This window comes from Colletotrichum navitas (assembly GCF_030913465.1).
Source record: "Colletotrichum navitas strain CBS 125086 chromosome Unknown LY79scaffold_29, whole genome shotgun sequence".
NCBI lineage: Eukaryota > Fungi > Ascomycota > Sordariomycetes > Glomerellales > Glomerellaceae > Colletotrichum > Colletotrichum navitas.
Genome location: NW_026850575.1, coordinates 271,855 through 284,796, shown reverse-complemented (window position 1 = coordinate 284,796; position 12,942 = coordinate 271,855). Strand labels below are relative to the sequence as shown.

The 12,942-nt window shown below is 56.0% G+C and overlaps 7 protein-coding genes across 7 annotated transcripts; 4 read left to right on the top strand and 3 right to left on the bottom strand.

Moving 5' to 3' along the window:
• Window positions 1-26: 26 nt before the first annotated feature.
• On the top strand, window positions 27-1,040 carry LY79DRAFT_553945 (double-stranded DNA-binding domain-containing protein). Its single transcript, XM_060557825.1, has 3 exons — window positions 27-176; window positions 248-348; window positions 478-1,040. Exons 1-3 carry the CDS (start codon window positions 153-155, stop codon window positions 758-760), a joined length of 408 nt encoding a protein of 135 aa, XP_060414244.1. The 5' UTR covers window positions 27-152; the 3' UTR covers window positions 761-1,040.
• On the bottom strand, window positions 1,041-2,150 carry LY79DRAFT_553944 (coenzyme Q biosynthesis protein Coq4). The gene has a single exon (XM_060557824.1). The coding sequence runs from the start codon at window positions 1,932-1,934 to the stop codon at window positions 1,062-1,064; it is 873 nt and encodes a 290-aa protein (XP_060414243.1). The 5' UTR covers window positions 1,935-2,150; the 3' UTR covers window positions 1,041-1,061.
• A 530-nt stretch (window positions 2,151-2,680) lies between these two features.
• Window positions 2,681-3,881, top strand: LY79DRAFT_515346 (SET domain-containing protein; the record flags this gene model as incomplete). Its single annotated transcript, XM_060554700.1, has 2 exons — window positions 2,681-2,800; window positions 2,880-3,881. The coding sequence occupies 2 exons, from the start codon at window positions 2,681-2,683 to the stop codon at window positions 3,879-3,881; spliced, it is 1,122 nt and encodes a 373-aa protein (XP_060414242.1).
• Window positions 3,882-4,302: 421 nt separating this feature from the next.
• On the bottom strand, window positions 4,303-6,196 carry LY79DRAFT_199724 (uncharacterized protein). The gene is made up of 3 exons (XM_060551449.1): window positions 6,094-6,196; window positions 5,499-5,984; window positions 4,303-5,448 (listed from the first exon to the last, which is right to left on the bottom strand). The coding sequence occupies exons 2-3, from the start codon at window positions 5,888-5,890 to the stop codon at window positions 4,725-4,727; spliced, it is 1,116 nt and encodes a 371-aa protein (XP_060414241.1). The 5' UTR covers window positions 5,891-5,984; window positions 6,094-6,196; the 3' UTR covers window positions 4,303-4,724.
• An 825-nt stretch (window positions 6,197-7,021) lies between these two features.
• On the top strand, window positions 7,022-7,841 carry LY79DRAFT_553939 (translocase SEC61 complex gamma subunit). The gene is made up of 2 exons (XM_060557823.1): window positions 7,022-7,375; window positions 7,435-7,841. Exons 1-2 carry the CDS (start codon window positions 7,291-7,293, stop codon window positions 7,560-7,562), a joined length of 213 nt encoding a protein of 70 aa, XP_060414240.1. The 5' UTR covers window positions 7,022-7,290; the 3' UTR covers window positions 7,563-7,841.
• On the bottom strand, window positions 7,842-10,255 carry LY79DRAFT_607049 (WD domain-containing protein). Its single transcript, XM_060561891.1, has 4 exons — window positions 9,775-10,255; window positions 9,593-9,721; window positions 8,083-9,534; window positions 7,842-8,032 (listed from the first exon to the last, which is right to left on the bottom strand). The coding sequence occupies exons 1-4, from the start codon at window positions 9,956-9,958 to the stop codon at window positions 7,887-7,889; spliced, it is 1,911 nt and encodes a 636-aa protein (XP_060414239.1). The 5' UTR covers window positions 9,959-10,255; the 3' UTR covers window positions 7,842-7,886.
• A 687-nt stretch (window positions 10,256-10,942) lies between these two features.
• On the top strand, window positions 10,943-12,607 carry LY79DRAFT_669719 (uncharacterized protein; the record flags this gene model as incomplete). Its single annotated transcript, XM_060563686.1, has 3 exons — window positions 10,943-11,551; window positions 11,610-12,486; window positions 12,537-12,607. 3 exons carry the CDS (start codon window positions 10,943-10,945, stop codon window positions 12,605-12,607), a joined length of 1,557 nt encoding a protein of 518 aa, XP_060414238.1.
• Between the last annotated feature and the right edge of the window lie 335 nt (window positions 12,608-12,942).

The following is a 12,942-nucleotide window of genomic DNA, read 5'->3' as shown; positions in this document are numbered from 1 at the left end:
AATTTTCGAGTTGCCAGACTGAACCACCCCCAGACGTCCGACCCCGCCAAAAAGTTGGACGTCAGGCAGAGAGCAAGGCGACCACCCCGCGTTTGCATTTCGACCAAACACCAACACCGCGCAAACCCGCACCCAGATACCCACCCGCAAACATGGACGATTCCGAACTCGAACAGGTGAGTAGCTCGGTTTCGGCCTAGGAAACGTGAGTGACATCAGGACTGGACTGACAGCGCGCGGCACGCAGATCCGCAAGGCCCGCCTCGAGCAGCTCAAGGCGCAGGGCGGGGCAGGAGGCGGCTCCTCCGGCGGCGGCTCAAACAAGCAACAGCAGCACGAACAAAGACAGTAGGCCTTCCCTGTCCTTTTCGAATACTCCGTTGAAGCCAGTCCCTGGTACAACAAGCGCCGGAGTCCACTGCATCGACGGGACCGCATCTCTTGGGAATGAAACACAGCTGACCACGCGCGACACAGACAGCAAGAGCAGGAAGCCCGACAGCAGATCCTCAACCAGATCCTGCACCCCGAGGCGGCGGACCGCCTGGGCCGCATCAGGCTCGTCAAGGAGCAGCGCGCTCAGGAGGTTGAGAACAGGCTGATTATGCTCGCGCAGAGCGGCCAGCTGCGCAGCAAGGTCACAGAGGCCCAGCTCAAGGATCTCCTCTCCGCCGTCGCCGACAACAAGGAGGAGGAGAAGATTGTCGTCAGCAGGCGGAAGGGCTGGGATGATGACGATGACGACTTGCTGGACTTGTAGGGGGCTGATGTTCGTCGTCGGGGCGAGGCAATATTGGGCGGTATGATGGAAAGGGTATCATCAAGCATGCGTCTTCACACCCAATGTGGGTGAGCTCCTTGCGGACCGATACGACCGAGAACGGCCGCGAACAAGACCATGTTCACGGGAGTAGATGGTGTGCCGGCGTTGGAGGGCGTTCTGAGCATGCTGCGAAACAGCAGGTTGGTTTCCGTCCGAGTGGGATTTCCATAGGACACTACAAAAAAAAGATACTATATCTAACATACACTACATGTACAAATTTTCTCTGGCGCCCAGCCTACATTCCCTTCATAGCATCCTGCGCCCTCATCCTCTCCTCTCTCTCCCTTTTCCGGATGGCCCGCATGTTGGGCGGCCTCTCGATGCCCAGCTCGGTCCTCAGCTCGCCCACGTCTCTCTCCAGCTGCTCCTCCCAGTAGACATTGATCACATCCTTGGCCTTCATCCCATTCTTGAGCGCCCAGGGGCCATAGATGTCGCGGAATCTCTTCCTCTCGCCCTTCTTCATCGTCGCGTAGCTCAGCACCGCGAACCCCGTCATCGGGATCAGCGTGTTGGCGAACTCGAACGCCTTGAGGGCCACCTCGCCCTCCCGCACGATCGGCAGGCCCGTGAGCGCGTGGTAGAAGTCGTGGCACTCGCGGTACCGCTGCATGACGTACGCACACTCCGGGTCGTCAATGTATCGCACGGCGGGCCGTGTGTCCGGGCTTACGCCCTCGGCATCAAGCCAGCCGACGTAGGCCCGCCCGACGCTGTTCTCTGGCATCCGGCGCAGGCGGTCGAGGTCGAGGGAGGTAGACGTTATGCGCGGCCGGTCGCGGAGGATGCGGCGGCCGGTCGGGTCCGCAAGCATGGCGTCGCGCAGGCGGTAGATAAAGTACGGCGTCGCGGTCGCCTCGCCGACAGCGGCGATAAGGTCGGCGCGGTAGGGGCTCAGGAGGGACCAGATGCCCGCGCCGAGGGCGAGGCCGGCGCGCTCGATCTTGGTGAGGGGTACATGGCCGGGGTAGTTGGGCGGCGGGCGGTTGAGGACGGAGAACGGACGGGCGGCCGTTGGAGAGGAGGATGTGGTCAAGGAGCAGGCGGCGCAGATGGCGGGCAGGGCGCGGCGGGCAGGTGCCCCGGGGAGAGCTCGAAGGGCCTTCATACTAGAGTGGTTTTCAGTGTTTGTGGCCGTCGTTCACATGCCGCTTGGAAGGCTTCGTGAAGCTCAATTGAGGGGGGGGGAAGCTTCTCAGAAGCTTTGGGGAGGTATGAGCTATGAACCCACATCGGATGCTGGTGGTTCGATGATCGGAACACTTCTAATGGCCTGGGGAGTCCGGTTCGATTACCTCACGTCGGTGGCCACCCGAGAATTTAGAAGGGGATATCGGGGCATCGGTGGACACTAGCGCCGACCTCTGGGCGCTGAGCTGTAGTTTGACAGTGCCAGAATTGCATGCCGCAGCGTCTCTGATTCGTCACTCAGGTTTTTGACGGCTCCCTCGTCTCAACTCGAGTCCTTTTGATTCCTCGAGTCTTTACAACAACCTCCTGTCAGTCTAAATTGGTTGGTTTTGAACTTACTTATTCGAAACTTTGCAGACTCATTCAAGTATTGATGCTCTGTCATGTACTCTCACAACCCTTCACAACACAGTCTCGCCCTTTTCACGCGTACGACTAACTGGATCCTCTCACTCAACTTCGCTGAGAGTATAAGGGTTTAGACTTGAGATCCCTTCGACTCGTCGTCTCTCTTTTAACACTCATTCGTGTAAGCTTGAAGCAGCAAAGTGTGTTGCGACTGGGGCAGCTCTCACTTATGTTTGTTTCCAACTACTCAAACACACTTTACCATATCATTTGAGATACCCAACACCAGGCTTACATCTATTTTTTAAACCCACAATGGATGCCATTGAAAACCTTCTCTCATGGGCCGAAACCCAAGGCGTAACTGTGTCTAAAGTCGGCCCCCGCACTCTCCCAGGACGAGGCATAGGCATCGTCGCAACTTCTCCTATAAAAGTATGCCTCAAGTTTTCTCTCTCCAACCCTCAACCCCCCCTGGCACACCTCTCCCAGACCCGCCACTAACACCCCCCAGAAAGACGACACAATCATCGACGTGCCCATTCCCTGCCTGAAATCCCTCTCAACCATCCCAAAGGCCCTGACCCGCCCCTTCCCCAAAGACACCGCCGTCCACGCCCTCCTCGCCCTTGATGTCGCCCTCGACGGTTCCCCCTCCTTCAAAACCTGGTCTGCCGTCTTCCCCACGCCCCGAGACCTCTCCTCCTGCCCTCTGACCTGGCCCGAGTCTCTGACATCCCTCCTCCCGCCCGCGGCGTCCTCCCTCCTCGCCGCCCAGCGCGAAAAGTTCGAGGCCCACTGGGCCCTGGTGGCCGCCTCGTTCCCGGACGTCACATACGAGGGCTACCGCCACGCCTGGCTCCTCGTCAACTCGCGCACGTTTTACCACGTCACCCCCAAGACCTCCAAGCGCTCCCGCGACGACCACATGATCCTCCAGCCCGTCGCCGACCTCCTCAACCACGCCTCGCGCGGCTGCTCCGTCGCCTTCGACGACCGCTCCTTCACCATCAAGGCCGAGAGGGACTACGCCCCCGGGGAGGAGATGCACATCTGCTACGGCCGCCACAGCAACGACTTCCTCCTGATTGAGTACGGCTTCGTCATGGCGCAGGGCGAGAATGAGTGGGACGAGGCGTGCCTCGATGACGCCATCCTCCCGCGGTTGAGTGCCGCCTGCAGACGGCGGCTCGAGGAGAGGGGGTTCCTGGGGAAGTACATGCTCGACGCCGAGACAGTGTGCTACCGGACGCAGGTGGCGCTGCGGACGCTGGTGATGGCCCCAAGGCGGTGGGCGCAGTTTGTTGACGGATTCACGGACGGGGAGGCGGAGCAGCCCGAGGTCGACAGGATGCTGCGTGAGATCCTTGCCGAGTACGACGGGGAGATCGAGTCCAGGATCGAGGCGGTGGGTGCGCTGGACGAAGGAGAGGAGTTTCAGAGGCAGATGGTCGTGACCCGCTGGAAACAGATACAGGAGCTGGTGCGAGCGACATTGCAGAAACTTGACACCTGAAATGAAAGACAGTCAACCATCGTCCGAAGTGACTTGAAGTAACACATCGTAACAGTCGATTGTGCTCTTGACCTCTGAAATATAACGCCGCTATCAAGCTGCATGAGTACCGTTCCCGTGCAGCTAAATTCTAATAGTACACATACAGAAGTAACCAGTAACACGAGTGAGTAGGTGCAGATCGCAAGGCCTCTTTCTGTCCAGCTGCCGCAGCCTAGGTTCCAGTTTAGGTTAATAGGCCGATTCATCGTCCCCAAACACCCATTGCCCTTTTGTTTTCCCAGAATGTCAACTTCAGCTATGATGAGAAGAGACAACAACACTGGCAAAAATGGGACCTTGCCTGAACCTCCATATCTTGGCCGGCGGGAAGGTCCTCCTTGCAATGCGTGAGAGCCTGTCATAAGAACAGCGGAGGCAACTCTATAGTCCTCGGCTAGAGATTCTGTTTCCCGAGTCCTCCCTCTGTCGGGGTTCGCGCGAAACCCCTAGGCCTGGAGTTCTACTCGGGTCGAGGTCGCTTTGCTCCGTGAGGGTTGCCCCAGTCGTTTCCTCCACCTTGATTACCACCGAAGAACCCTGGGTTGAACTGTTGTGGCATGCCTTGGAATCCTAAATAACAGTCAGCATGCGTGGCCTCCGGAGGCAAAACGGAAGAGTTGCAAACAGAACAGAAATCGGTCAGGGGAAGGGGGGAGGTGTCAAAGCGTAGAACTGGACGATGACATGTCCTAGAGCACGTGGCTGGAGTAGCGGGGAGCAAAAGTGAAGTGGCTCCTGTGGTGAACTCCAAACCACGCTCCTTGGTCCATCGGCCCATCCCCGGTACAGACTGAGTTTGTGCTACGAAGGGGATAGTGCTTGGTCAGGCTTGACAACCTTGTCCACGCGCCGACCATAGTACTTCCGCTTCTGGCATGGGCCATTGGCGACTTGAGATGTTGAGGGGTTGTGACATTTCTGAGAGGGTCCAAGAGAAGGGGAAGTCGTACCGGGCATTCCGCCACCCATCATACCCATGTTGGGCATGCCTCCCATCGGCATACCGCCCATCGGGCCCATACCCATGCCGCCCATAGGGTTATGCATTCCGCCTCGTCCACCACGCATGCCGGGGCCGCCACGCATACCTCCACCAAAACCACCACCTCGCTGGAAACCGCCGCCGAAGTTGCCACCGCCCATGCCGTTGTTGAAGCCACCGCCCATGTTGTTGTTGTTGAAGCCGCCTCCCATGCCGCCCACGAAGTTGCGGTTGAACCCACCCTGGTTCATGCCTCCACGAGGGCCGTTGAAACCACCACGGCCACGATAGCTGTTACCACGGAAGTCGCCGCCCATAGAGGAGCCTTGGTTGTTGTAGTTACCTGCAGGCCTGCTGCTGCCGCCCTGATCCTTGCCTGCTCGGTTCGGCGCATCCTTAGGCAACGTACGGAACGGGTTGACGTGGGGGTTGGAGTAGGTGACCTGGTGCTTCTTAGGAACGCCTTGTCCGCCGTCTGTCGCCTCGAGGGCGTGCTTCGCGGCCGTCGCTGCTTGCTGCGTTGTAAACTCGACATATGCTTGGCTGAACACTCAGTTAGCGGCCGGAAGTCTAATTTGTGTCATGAACCATACCCCTTGCTCTTTCCGTTGACCTTGTGTTCACTAAATGTTATATCCTTCAGCTCGTCTTCGCAATGAGCCGCTCTGGCATAACCCCTTATGTCATCATCGGTGTTCCACCAGTTAAGGTCCGAGATCATTAAAGCTGTTGTCGCACCAGGATCGACAGGTCTGTCATCACCCTTCCTCTTCACACCTTGTTGCGGAGCAGGCGCATCCTGATGGTCGTTGTACTCTTCCTGCTGGTTCTGCTGGTCATCGTGTTGTTCATGTTGCTCGTGCTGTTCATTGTGGTCGTCGGCGTGTCCGTTGGCCTGCTGTCCATCGTAATTCTCGGCGTTGCCGTCCTGGTGATCTTGGGGTGCGTCCCCGTAGATGTCGATCTCAAATTCCTCCTCGGCCATGTTGACAGCACTATCTGGTAGCCGTGAGTTGGAGCAGTGCGCCTGGTTGTGGTTGCAACAAGGTTGTTATTAGTCTGCGAGATACAGGAACCGTCTGCAGCCTTGGAAACAGGATCATCAGCCGCTGCCATATACAGGGTCATAGCCAAATCTCGAGCCACAAATCGAGCAAAGGATAGAAACAGAGAACATCTGATACGTACACTCCTCGTTCCGCAGACAATATGGAAGAGGTTGGATGGAATACCCAAGCCAATGTGATCCTCTCCTTCAGCCAAATAAAACCGAAGACGAAGCTCTGTGCTTCAGCCTTCCCCTATGGGCGATATGACGGTTTTTCTTCTTCTTTGTTCGGCCCAGAAGCCTTAGGTACAGGCAAAAAAGATGTAGTTGGGACGAGCAAGAGTGGAAACAGGATCCCTAGACTCCAGAGACCGTTTGCTCGTTCTGCCACCACCTATCTCCACGCGCGTGTCTGCCCGCTCACTGCGTGGCCGATGCTGTCAGCCTCGGCAAGTTAGTGATCCAGAGGGCCCAATTAAGGTTTCTCGGCAAGGAGGTGAGAAGTGACGACGCGTTGCTTGGCTAGCAATTGGTAAAGTAATGTGTGAAAGCGGAAGACCAACGCGTCGGGCGAGTTGACTTGAGCTGTGGTGAAGTCGGATAGAAATGGACAGCTCGGAGGGATGTTGACGCGATGGAAGAAATGCGGTCGGGGAGGACGTGTGGAGGAACGTTTGGAAAGAGTAAGAAAACTGGGGGAAGCTCCTGAGTGAACAAGCTGAGGCCGCATGCTGAGACTGGGCAAGGGCCAGTGGATACCTGAGTGGATCCTCCGACTACGCATCGAAAGGTACGTATTTAATCTCCCTGTCGTGCATTCGAATGCGCTGAATCACGGTTGGCCCATTGGCCGAGGCCAGGCCTACGCCCTGCTAGCGTGAGAATTTAGGGGCCCTCCTCCACTGTCTCCTCCACTGGAGGGACGCTGAGCCTCCTATCTTATCAGGAACCTTAGATACCCACCTGCCTAGGTACCTATCTACCATACAGGCACCTATGCACTATGTGGCGTGCGCGTCGGCAGCCGGCGCATCGTTCCTCCATCGCCTCCTGAATGGCAATCTGGCTCTTCCCTCCGTAGCGGGAGCTTGACCCGAAATTTTGGGGTCCATCTGGCGACAGCGCACTCAATTTAACACATCTCCCTTCAACCCATCGATTTCTCGATACTTCCACCCGCCCTCCCTGCACGTCTTAAACACTCCGTCGTCGCGCCTCTCTTTTATCGACTTTGCGATTTACTGTTCCACTGCAGCCCATTGGGATTCCATTTGCGACCTTCATCCAACCACACACACATACCTTTCCTCCCCAGTACCCACGCGCTTCTATCCACAATGGCCGACCAAGTCAAGGAGATCCTCGAGGTTCCCTCCGAGTTCGCCCAGGAAGGTGTTCAGTTTATGAGACGGTGCACCAAGCGTACGTGTAACACCTTGTCGCTTTTGAGAAGCCCCGTAGTTGCTAACGTGTCATTTTAGCCGACAAGGTCGAGTTCCTGAAGCTCTGCCAGGCCGTCGGTGTCGGTTTCCTCATCATGGGCGCTGTCGGCTACATTGTCAAGCTGATCCACATCCCCGTCAATAACATCCTCGTCGGAGGCGCATAAACGCATAGGTGTCATATTCAACGGAAGTACCCGAGTCCACGGGTCGGCTTCTTACGCTCTACTACGTCGGCGCGGCCGACCAAGATGATGATTTTATACGCAAGGATGGGTCTCGAAAAGCATTGCATGGGCAGATTGCAACATCATGATAGCCAGACGTGAGGGACGTCGCGCAGGAGTGGTGGGAGATACCCCGAGACCAGTGGCTTCATCGATCATGTACCATTGCCAAAAGAGGGGGTTGACGCGCATGGAAGATGTACAAATAATAAAAAATAATCATCCCACGTCGCTCTCCTTAGGTGAATCCGCCCGCCAGAACACCTACATCTGGAATGCCGAGCCGACTGGGCGCAGTTTCTCGTCGACGCTTCGGCCCATTGGAGGCTCTGCCTCGTCTTCTTCAGCCTCGTTGTACGAGTGAAGCGTGCAAGTGCCGTGGGCCATGTTGAAGCCGTTCCAAGCGGATGCTGGGCGGTGTTAGTAATATTGGCAAGGAGCGAGCATAACGCCGACTCACCAACCAGAACCGGCGCATTAGGGTGCCAGCTGACGTCTCGCACACAGGTGTTCCATCCTGGAAAGTCATCGCCGTGGTAGATGCGATATCTCCGCTCCAGGGGCCTGGAGTTTTTGGTGGCCTGTCTCACATCAATGGTGCCAGCCAAGGTGGCATCCAAATTCCAGATGTAAACCTTGCCATCGTGGCTACCAGAGTACACATATCTCGAATTCGTACTGGAGGGAGGCGAAAAGTGACAACGGATCAGTGTACGCATTACGCGGTGTCCACGGAAGGTGACAACGGAGTTGTCGTTGGGATGGGGGAACCAGTCTTGATCTCTGAAAGTTCCCCATCGATAATCGAAGCCACTGCGGCCGGTCAAGCTTGTAGGGTTGGCTTCTTCGAACTCGGCCGTGGACATGACCATCCTGAGATCCCACAACTTCATGGTCTGGTCTTTTCCGTTGCTAAGGATGTAGCGGCCGTCGCCTTTGCTATCGATGTAAGTCAAGCCTTCGACGTGGCCCACAAAAGCACCCGCTGGCCGCCCATCTCCCATGCTGCGTCGGTCCCACACCTTGATAGTGGCATCATCCGATCCGGAGTAGAGAATATGCGGCGACGATTTGTCTGCGAAACACACGGCATTCACATCGTCCTCGTGGCCGACGACGTTGTGCAGAACGGTGCGCGATTCAATGTCGTAGACGACAATCGACTGCGTATTAGTGCCAGCCACAAGCTCCCGACCGTCGCCGGAGAACCGGACAGACCAGATTCCGAATGAATGGCTCCGCCCTTCGTGTTGCGTTCCCACACTCCGCCCCGCGAGGTCCAGCGTATATGGGTCTCCAGTGTCGTTGGGATCCGTGGGCGCTAGACAGACGTTGCTTTGGATGGACGTATAAGCAAGCCAGCGGTTGTCGGGGCTCAACGATGCGTCTGTCAACGTCCATTGTCCCCAGGGGTAATTGACCGTTTTATAGTATCTCCAGTTGTACGGATTTGACGTGTCGTACATCCGAACCTTGAAATCGTGACCGCATGCGTAAAAGAAGTTGCCATCGTCGGAAAACTGGCCGGAGTAGACAGGGTCATCGTAGTGCACGATCATCTCGGGGTTGGTTGACGGTATCATGCCCTGGGCCATCAAGTCTTGGTTTTGCTTTCGGTCGCGTCTGTCACCCAAGCCAAGTTCGCGATCCAGTATCCTTCGTGCCAACTGCTTCTTGCCGGCGCGTTGTTCATTTGCCCCAAATACACCGGAGTGCATCAGTTTCGTGCCCTCGTCACTTGGTACCTTGGGAAATCGACTGGGCCCTCCATAATGACGTCGCCTCCGTCTTCTTCCCCATCCGATATCTTCATCGTCATCAAAGTCGTCGAGTGCGCTGCGTAACGTCACGTCACCGCCGCCCTGAAGGATGCCTAATAGTTGTGTTCGTGAAACGAGTCTCGTGCCACCAGCTACATGTGGGGTTAGCATTGAACTCGGATTAATGGGGTATGTGGTGATCGAACGTACTCATCAGGGTCAAGATCGTCGCAAACGTATTGTCTGTCCCTGAGGCTTCGTCTTCGCCACTATCATCTTCGTCGCCAGCGCCCATGAACACTTCAACCTCTACATCACGTTCGCCACCGTCATCGGCATCTGGGATAGGTAAGCCATACCGCTCTTTGGGAATCAGTATTTGTATGTAGTACCATAGTATTCCTCATCGTATTCCTCAGCGTCCTCTCCATCATCTTCGTCTGGTTCGTCTTGGAAGTCGGAATCATGATCCTCGTCATCTTGCTCAAAATGATATGTCCATGTCGCAGCGCCGTCATCTTCATCAGCACCTGTACTCGCATACGGAGACCTCGAGTTTTCCTCAGAATTGTCCATTGTAGCTTGACTTAGTGTTCGCACGGGAAGTGCGGGTTGATTGCTTAGTGATACAACGGAGCTCGGATATATGACTGCCGGCGTGTGATGAAAGCTGTGCACAGCAACGTCGGCTGCAGCCTGACAGTTGCTGGATTGATTTCAAGTGACCTTGAGCTGCGGTTTGTATTTACAATGGGTTGAAAGAGCAGCAATTATGGCCAAGAGGAGTGCTCCGATTATGTTTCATGAAGAAGGCGATCATTCGTGACGACATGCATTTAGTCCCGGGACATAAGGTGGGGTGTCGCTGGACCGGTGCGTCGGAGATAAGATAACATAGCTGCTGCAAGCTCCGGGAGTTAGTGGCTGAAGCTCTCGCTGAGTGAGCGGTACGTACCCATGTTTGCGATGATCACGAACCGTTTGGGCCAAACAGATGTGGTTTACTTAGGCAAATCCGGGGTTCCTTGGATACAAGATTGTCCACGGAAAAGCATCGCAGCCTACCTTGCATAGAGTTGCAAAACGGACAGTGAAAGTGCTGCAGACGATCGCAAACGATGGCCGTCATCTTAGCCCATGTCTGAAATGATCCCAACCTTCCCAAGATACCGTGTAATTTGTGTTTCAGACGTCTGATCGTGTATCCGAGTCAAGAGTGTCCTCTATGAAGATACCCCCTACACGGCCTGTCTTTAAGTGGAAACGACCAGGGTCACCCAAAACTGGACCTGTGAAATCGCCTCGCGTGTGGGGGGGCGAATCAAGGGATTCTGGAACATGGGGCCACGGCGGCGCGTCCTTCTTATTGCTTACCCCGTGGCCGTGCAGCAAAAGATACGTAACAAATTTAGAGCCCGGCCGTGGCTAGAAACTACCGACACCCTTTTCCCTTCCCCCCTTGCCTTGCAAGAGCAGAACAAATTCGGGCATTTCACACTTTCACTCACAGCCCAGTATTATTGCCCAGGCACCGAGGCACGATAGCCCGATCGAGTCACCATGAGGTTGCGCACCCGACACTCCCCTCTGCTCCTGCTCCTCATTCCGTCCCTTGTCGCAGGTTTAGCCGTTGAAACCAAGGACAAGAATGGCGCCAAGGCCGTAGCTTCTACCGACAAGTCCACCGATTCGACCGCTGGCTCTGGCGTCAAGACCAGATTCGGCACCGACCATGCGCCTGTCGATGGGAAGGACGGCATGCCCCACGAGGGTCCCTTCATCGACCAGGACAGAGACAGCAAAAAGGATGCTGCCGATACGGATAATAAAAAGGGCTTGCCCCCCCTGAAGGGACGCCCGTCAGACCCTACTGTTGTTGATGGCAAGAAGATCCCCGAGACCAACGATGGTGTCATGAACGACAAGACACGTCAGAAGCCCAAGGAGGGCACCAGGGGCACCGAGGGAGGTGTCAGTGAGAAGGATAAGGCGCGCAAAGCGGCTGAGGGCAAAATTGGTGAAAAGCCCAATAACAAGCCCGAGGCGCCCAAGGAGCAGCCTCCTCTACCTCACAGCGAGCAGGAGAAGATCTCGGGCGACAAGGAAGCCACCAAGGACAAGGAGCGCGACCGCGACCACCACACTGCTGACGACGTTGCGGGTCTCGAGGTGGGTTGCATGAACGCCTGACAGATAACTCCGGACGCGAAATGCTAATACTTCTCAGAAACCTGCAGGTCTCCCCCACAAGCTCGACGACAAGCCCCAACCTCTCCCCAACTCGGCGCACAAGGATCACCTGGATGTCTCCAAGTCCAAGGGGAAGTCATCCAACAACCTAGACGATCAGGCCGAGGGCGTCATCCAGCCATTCCACTCCTTCGTTCTGTCTTTGACTATGATCCTTGTATCCGAGGTCGGCGACAAGACGTTCCTCGTTGCTGCACTCATGGCGATGAAGCATGACCGGACGGTCGTCTTCTCTGCTGCCTTCGGCGCCCTCTTGGTCATGACCATTCTATCTGCTTGTCTCGGCCACGCGGTGCCTACTTTGATTCCCAAGCGCGTTACCAGTTTTCTTGCTGCCGGTCTGTTCTTTGTGTTCGGCGCGAAACTGCTTCGTGAGGGTCTGGGCATGGACCCCAACGAGGGTGTCACTGCTGAGCTGCACGAAGTCGAGCGGGAGCTGGCTGAGAAGGAGAAGGAGGGCAAGCGTCGCGGCTCTGCGGTTTCTCCCTATGCCTTGGAGATGGGCCTGAACGGCAGCAGGAAGTCTAGGTCTAAGAGCCGTTTCCCGTCGCCCCCGCGCTCGCCTTCTCAATCCCCGCCCCGCAGTCCTTCGCCTAGTTCGGGTGGCATTAAGGGCTCCCTGCAGGGTCTGAGCAACCTTTTTAGCCTCCTCCTCAGTCCTGCGTGGGTCCAGACGTTCGTCATGACCTTCCTCGGCGAATGGGGTGATCGGAGTCAGATTGCCACGATCGCTATGGCTGCTGGACAGGACTACTGGTGGGTCATCTTGGGTGCCATGGTTGGCCACTGCATCTGCACCGGCGCTGCCGTCATTGGCGGCCGTGCCATCGCAGGCCGTGTCAGTCTCAAAGTTGGTAAGTCAGTTCTACGTCTCTGCCGCAGGATAATCACTAACTGTTTGCAGTCACTGTCGGTGGTGCCGTCGCATTCCTCGTGTTCGGCTTCATCTACTTCTTTGAGGCATTCTACGCATGATGGAGAAATCCAATCCTCTAGATGTTCATTAACAACAAGATGCATATTTGTATAGAAAACGCCTTCGTCACTGTATTGGCACGCGGCGCATGGAGCACTGCACGTTCATTATCTACCTACTAATCAAAGGCCTTGTGCTCTTTCCTTTCGGTACGAAGGGGAATGACCATGCGGCTGGACGATCCTACACGAGGCGGCGGCCTACTTTCTCATTATCTAAGCATACCTATGGAATTAAACGCTCAAAGGGAGAAGGGTGATCTCCTTAGAAAACAGACAGCGAAGCGCTTGGTCGCACCGGAAAGCAAAAAAGAATCAGAACGTGGTGTCCAGTT

What these genes read in the sequence shown, in the direction of transcription:
- LY79DRAFT_553945 (XM_060557825.1), top strand. Translation starts at nt 153, where the DNA reads ATGGACGATTCCGAACTCGAACAG. An exon ending in ACGATTCCGAACTCGAACAG is followed by an intron (nt 177 to 247) that starts GTGAGTAGCTCG and finishes CGCGGCACGCAG; the next exon opens with ATCCGCAAGGCCCGCCTCGA. An exon ending in CAGCAGCACGAACAAAGACA is followed by an intron (nt 349 to 477) that starts GTAGGCCTTCCC and finishes CGCGCGACACAG; the next exon opens with ACAGCAAGAGCAGGAAGCCC.
- LY79DRAFT_553944 (XM_060557824.1), bottom strand. Translation starts at nt 1,934, where the DNA reads ATGAAGGCCCTTCGAGCTCTCCCCGGGGCACCTGCCCGCCGCGCCCTG.
- LY79DRAFT_199724 (XM_060551449.1), bottom strand. Translation starts at nt 5,890, where the DNA reads ATGGCCGAGGAGGAATTTGAGATCGACATCTACGGGGACGCACCCCAA. An exon ending in GTCAACGGAAAGAGCAAGGG is followed by an intron (nt 5,449 to 5,498) that starts GTATGGTTCATG and finishes CTGAGTGTTCAG; the next exon opens with CCAAGCATATGTCGAGTTTA.
- LY79DRAFT_553939 (XM_060557823.1), top strand. Translation starts at nt 7,291, where the DNA reads ATGGCCGACCAAGTCAAGGAGATCCTCGAGGTTCCCTCCGAGTTCGCC. An exon ending in TATGAGACGGTGCACCAAGC is followed by an intron (nt 7,376 to 7,434) that starts GTACGTGTAACA and finishes GTGTCATTTTAG; the next exon opens with CCGACAAGGTCGAGTTCCTG.
- LY79DRAFT_607049 (XM_060561891.1), bottom strand. Translation starts at nt 9,958, where the DNA reads ATGGACAATTCTGAGGAAAACTCGAGGTCTCCGTATGCGAGTACAGGT. An exon ending in GACGATCTTGACCCTGATGA is followed by an intron (nt 9,535 to 9,592) that starts GTACGTTCGATC and finishes CCCCACATGTAG; the next exon opens with CTGGTGGCACGAGACTCGTT. An exon ending in TAATGCGCCGGTTCTGGTTG is followed by an intron (nt 8,033 to 8,082) that starts GTGAGTCGGCGT and finishes AACACCGCCCAG; the next exon opens with CATCCGCTTGGAACGGCTTC.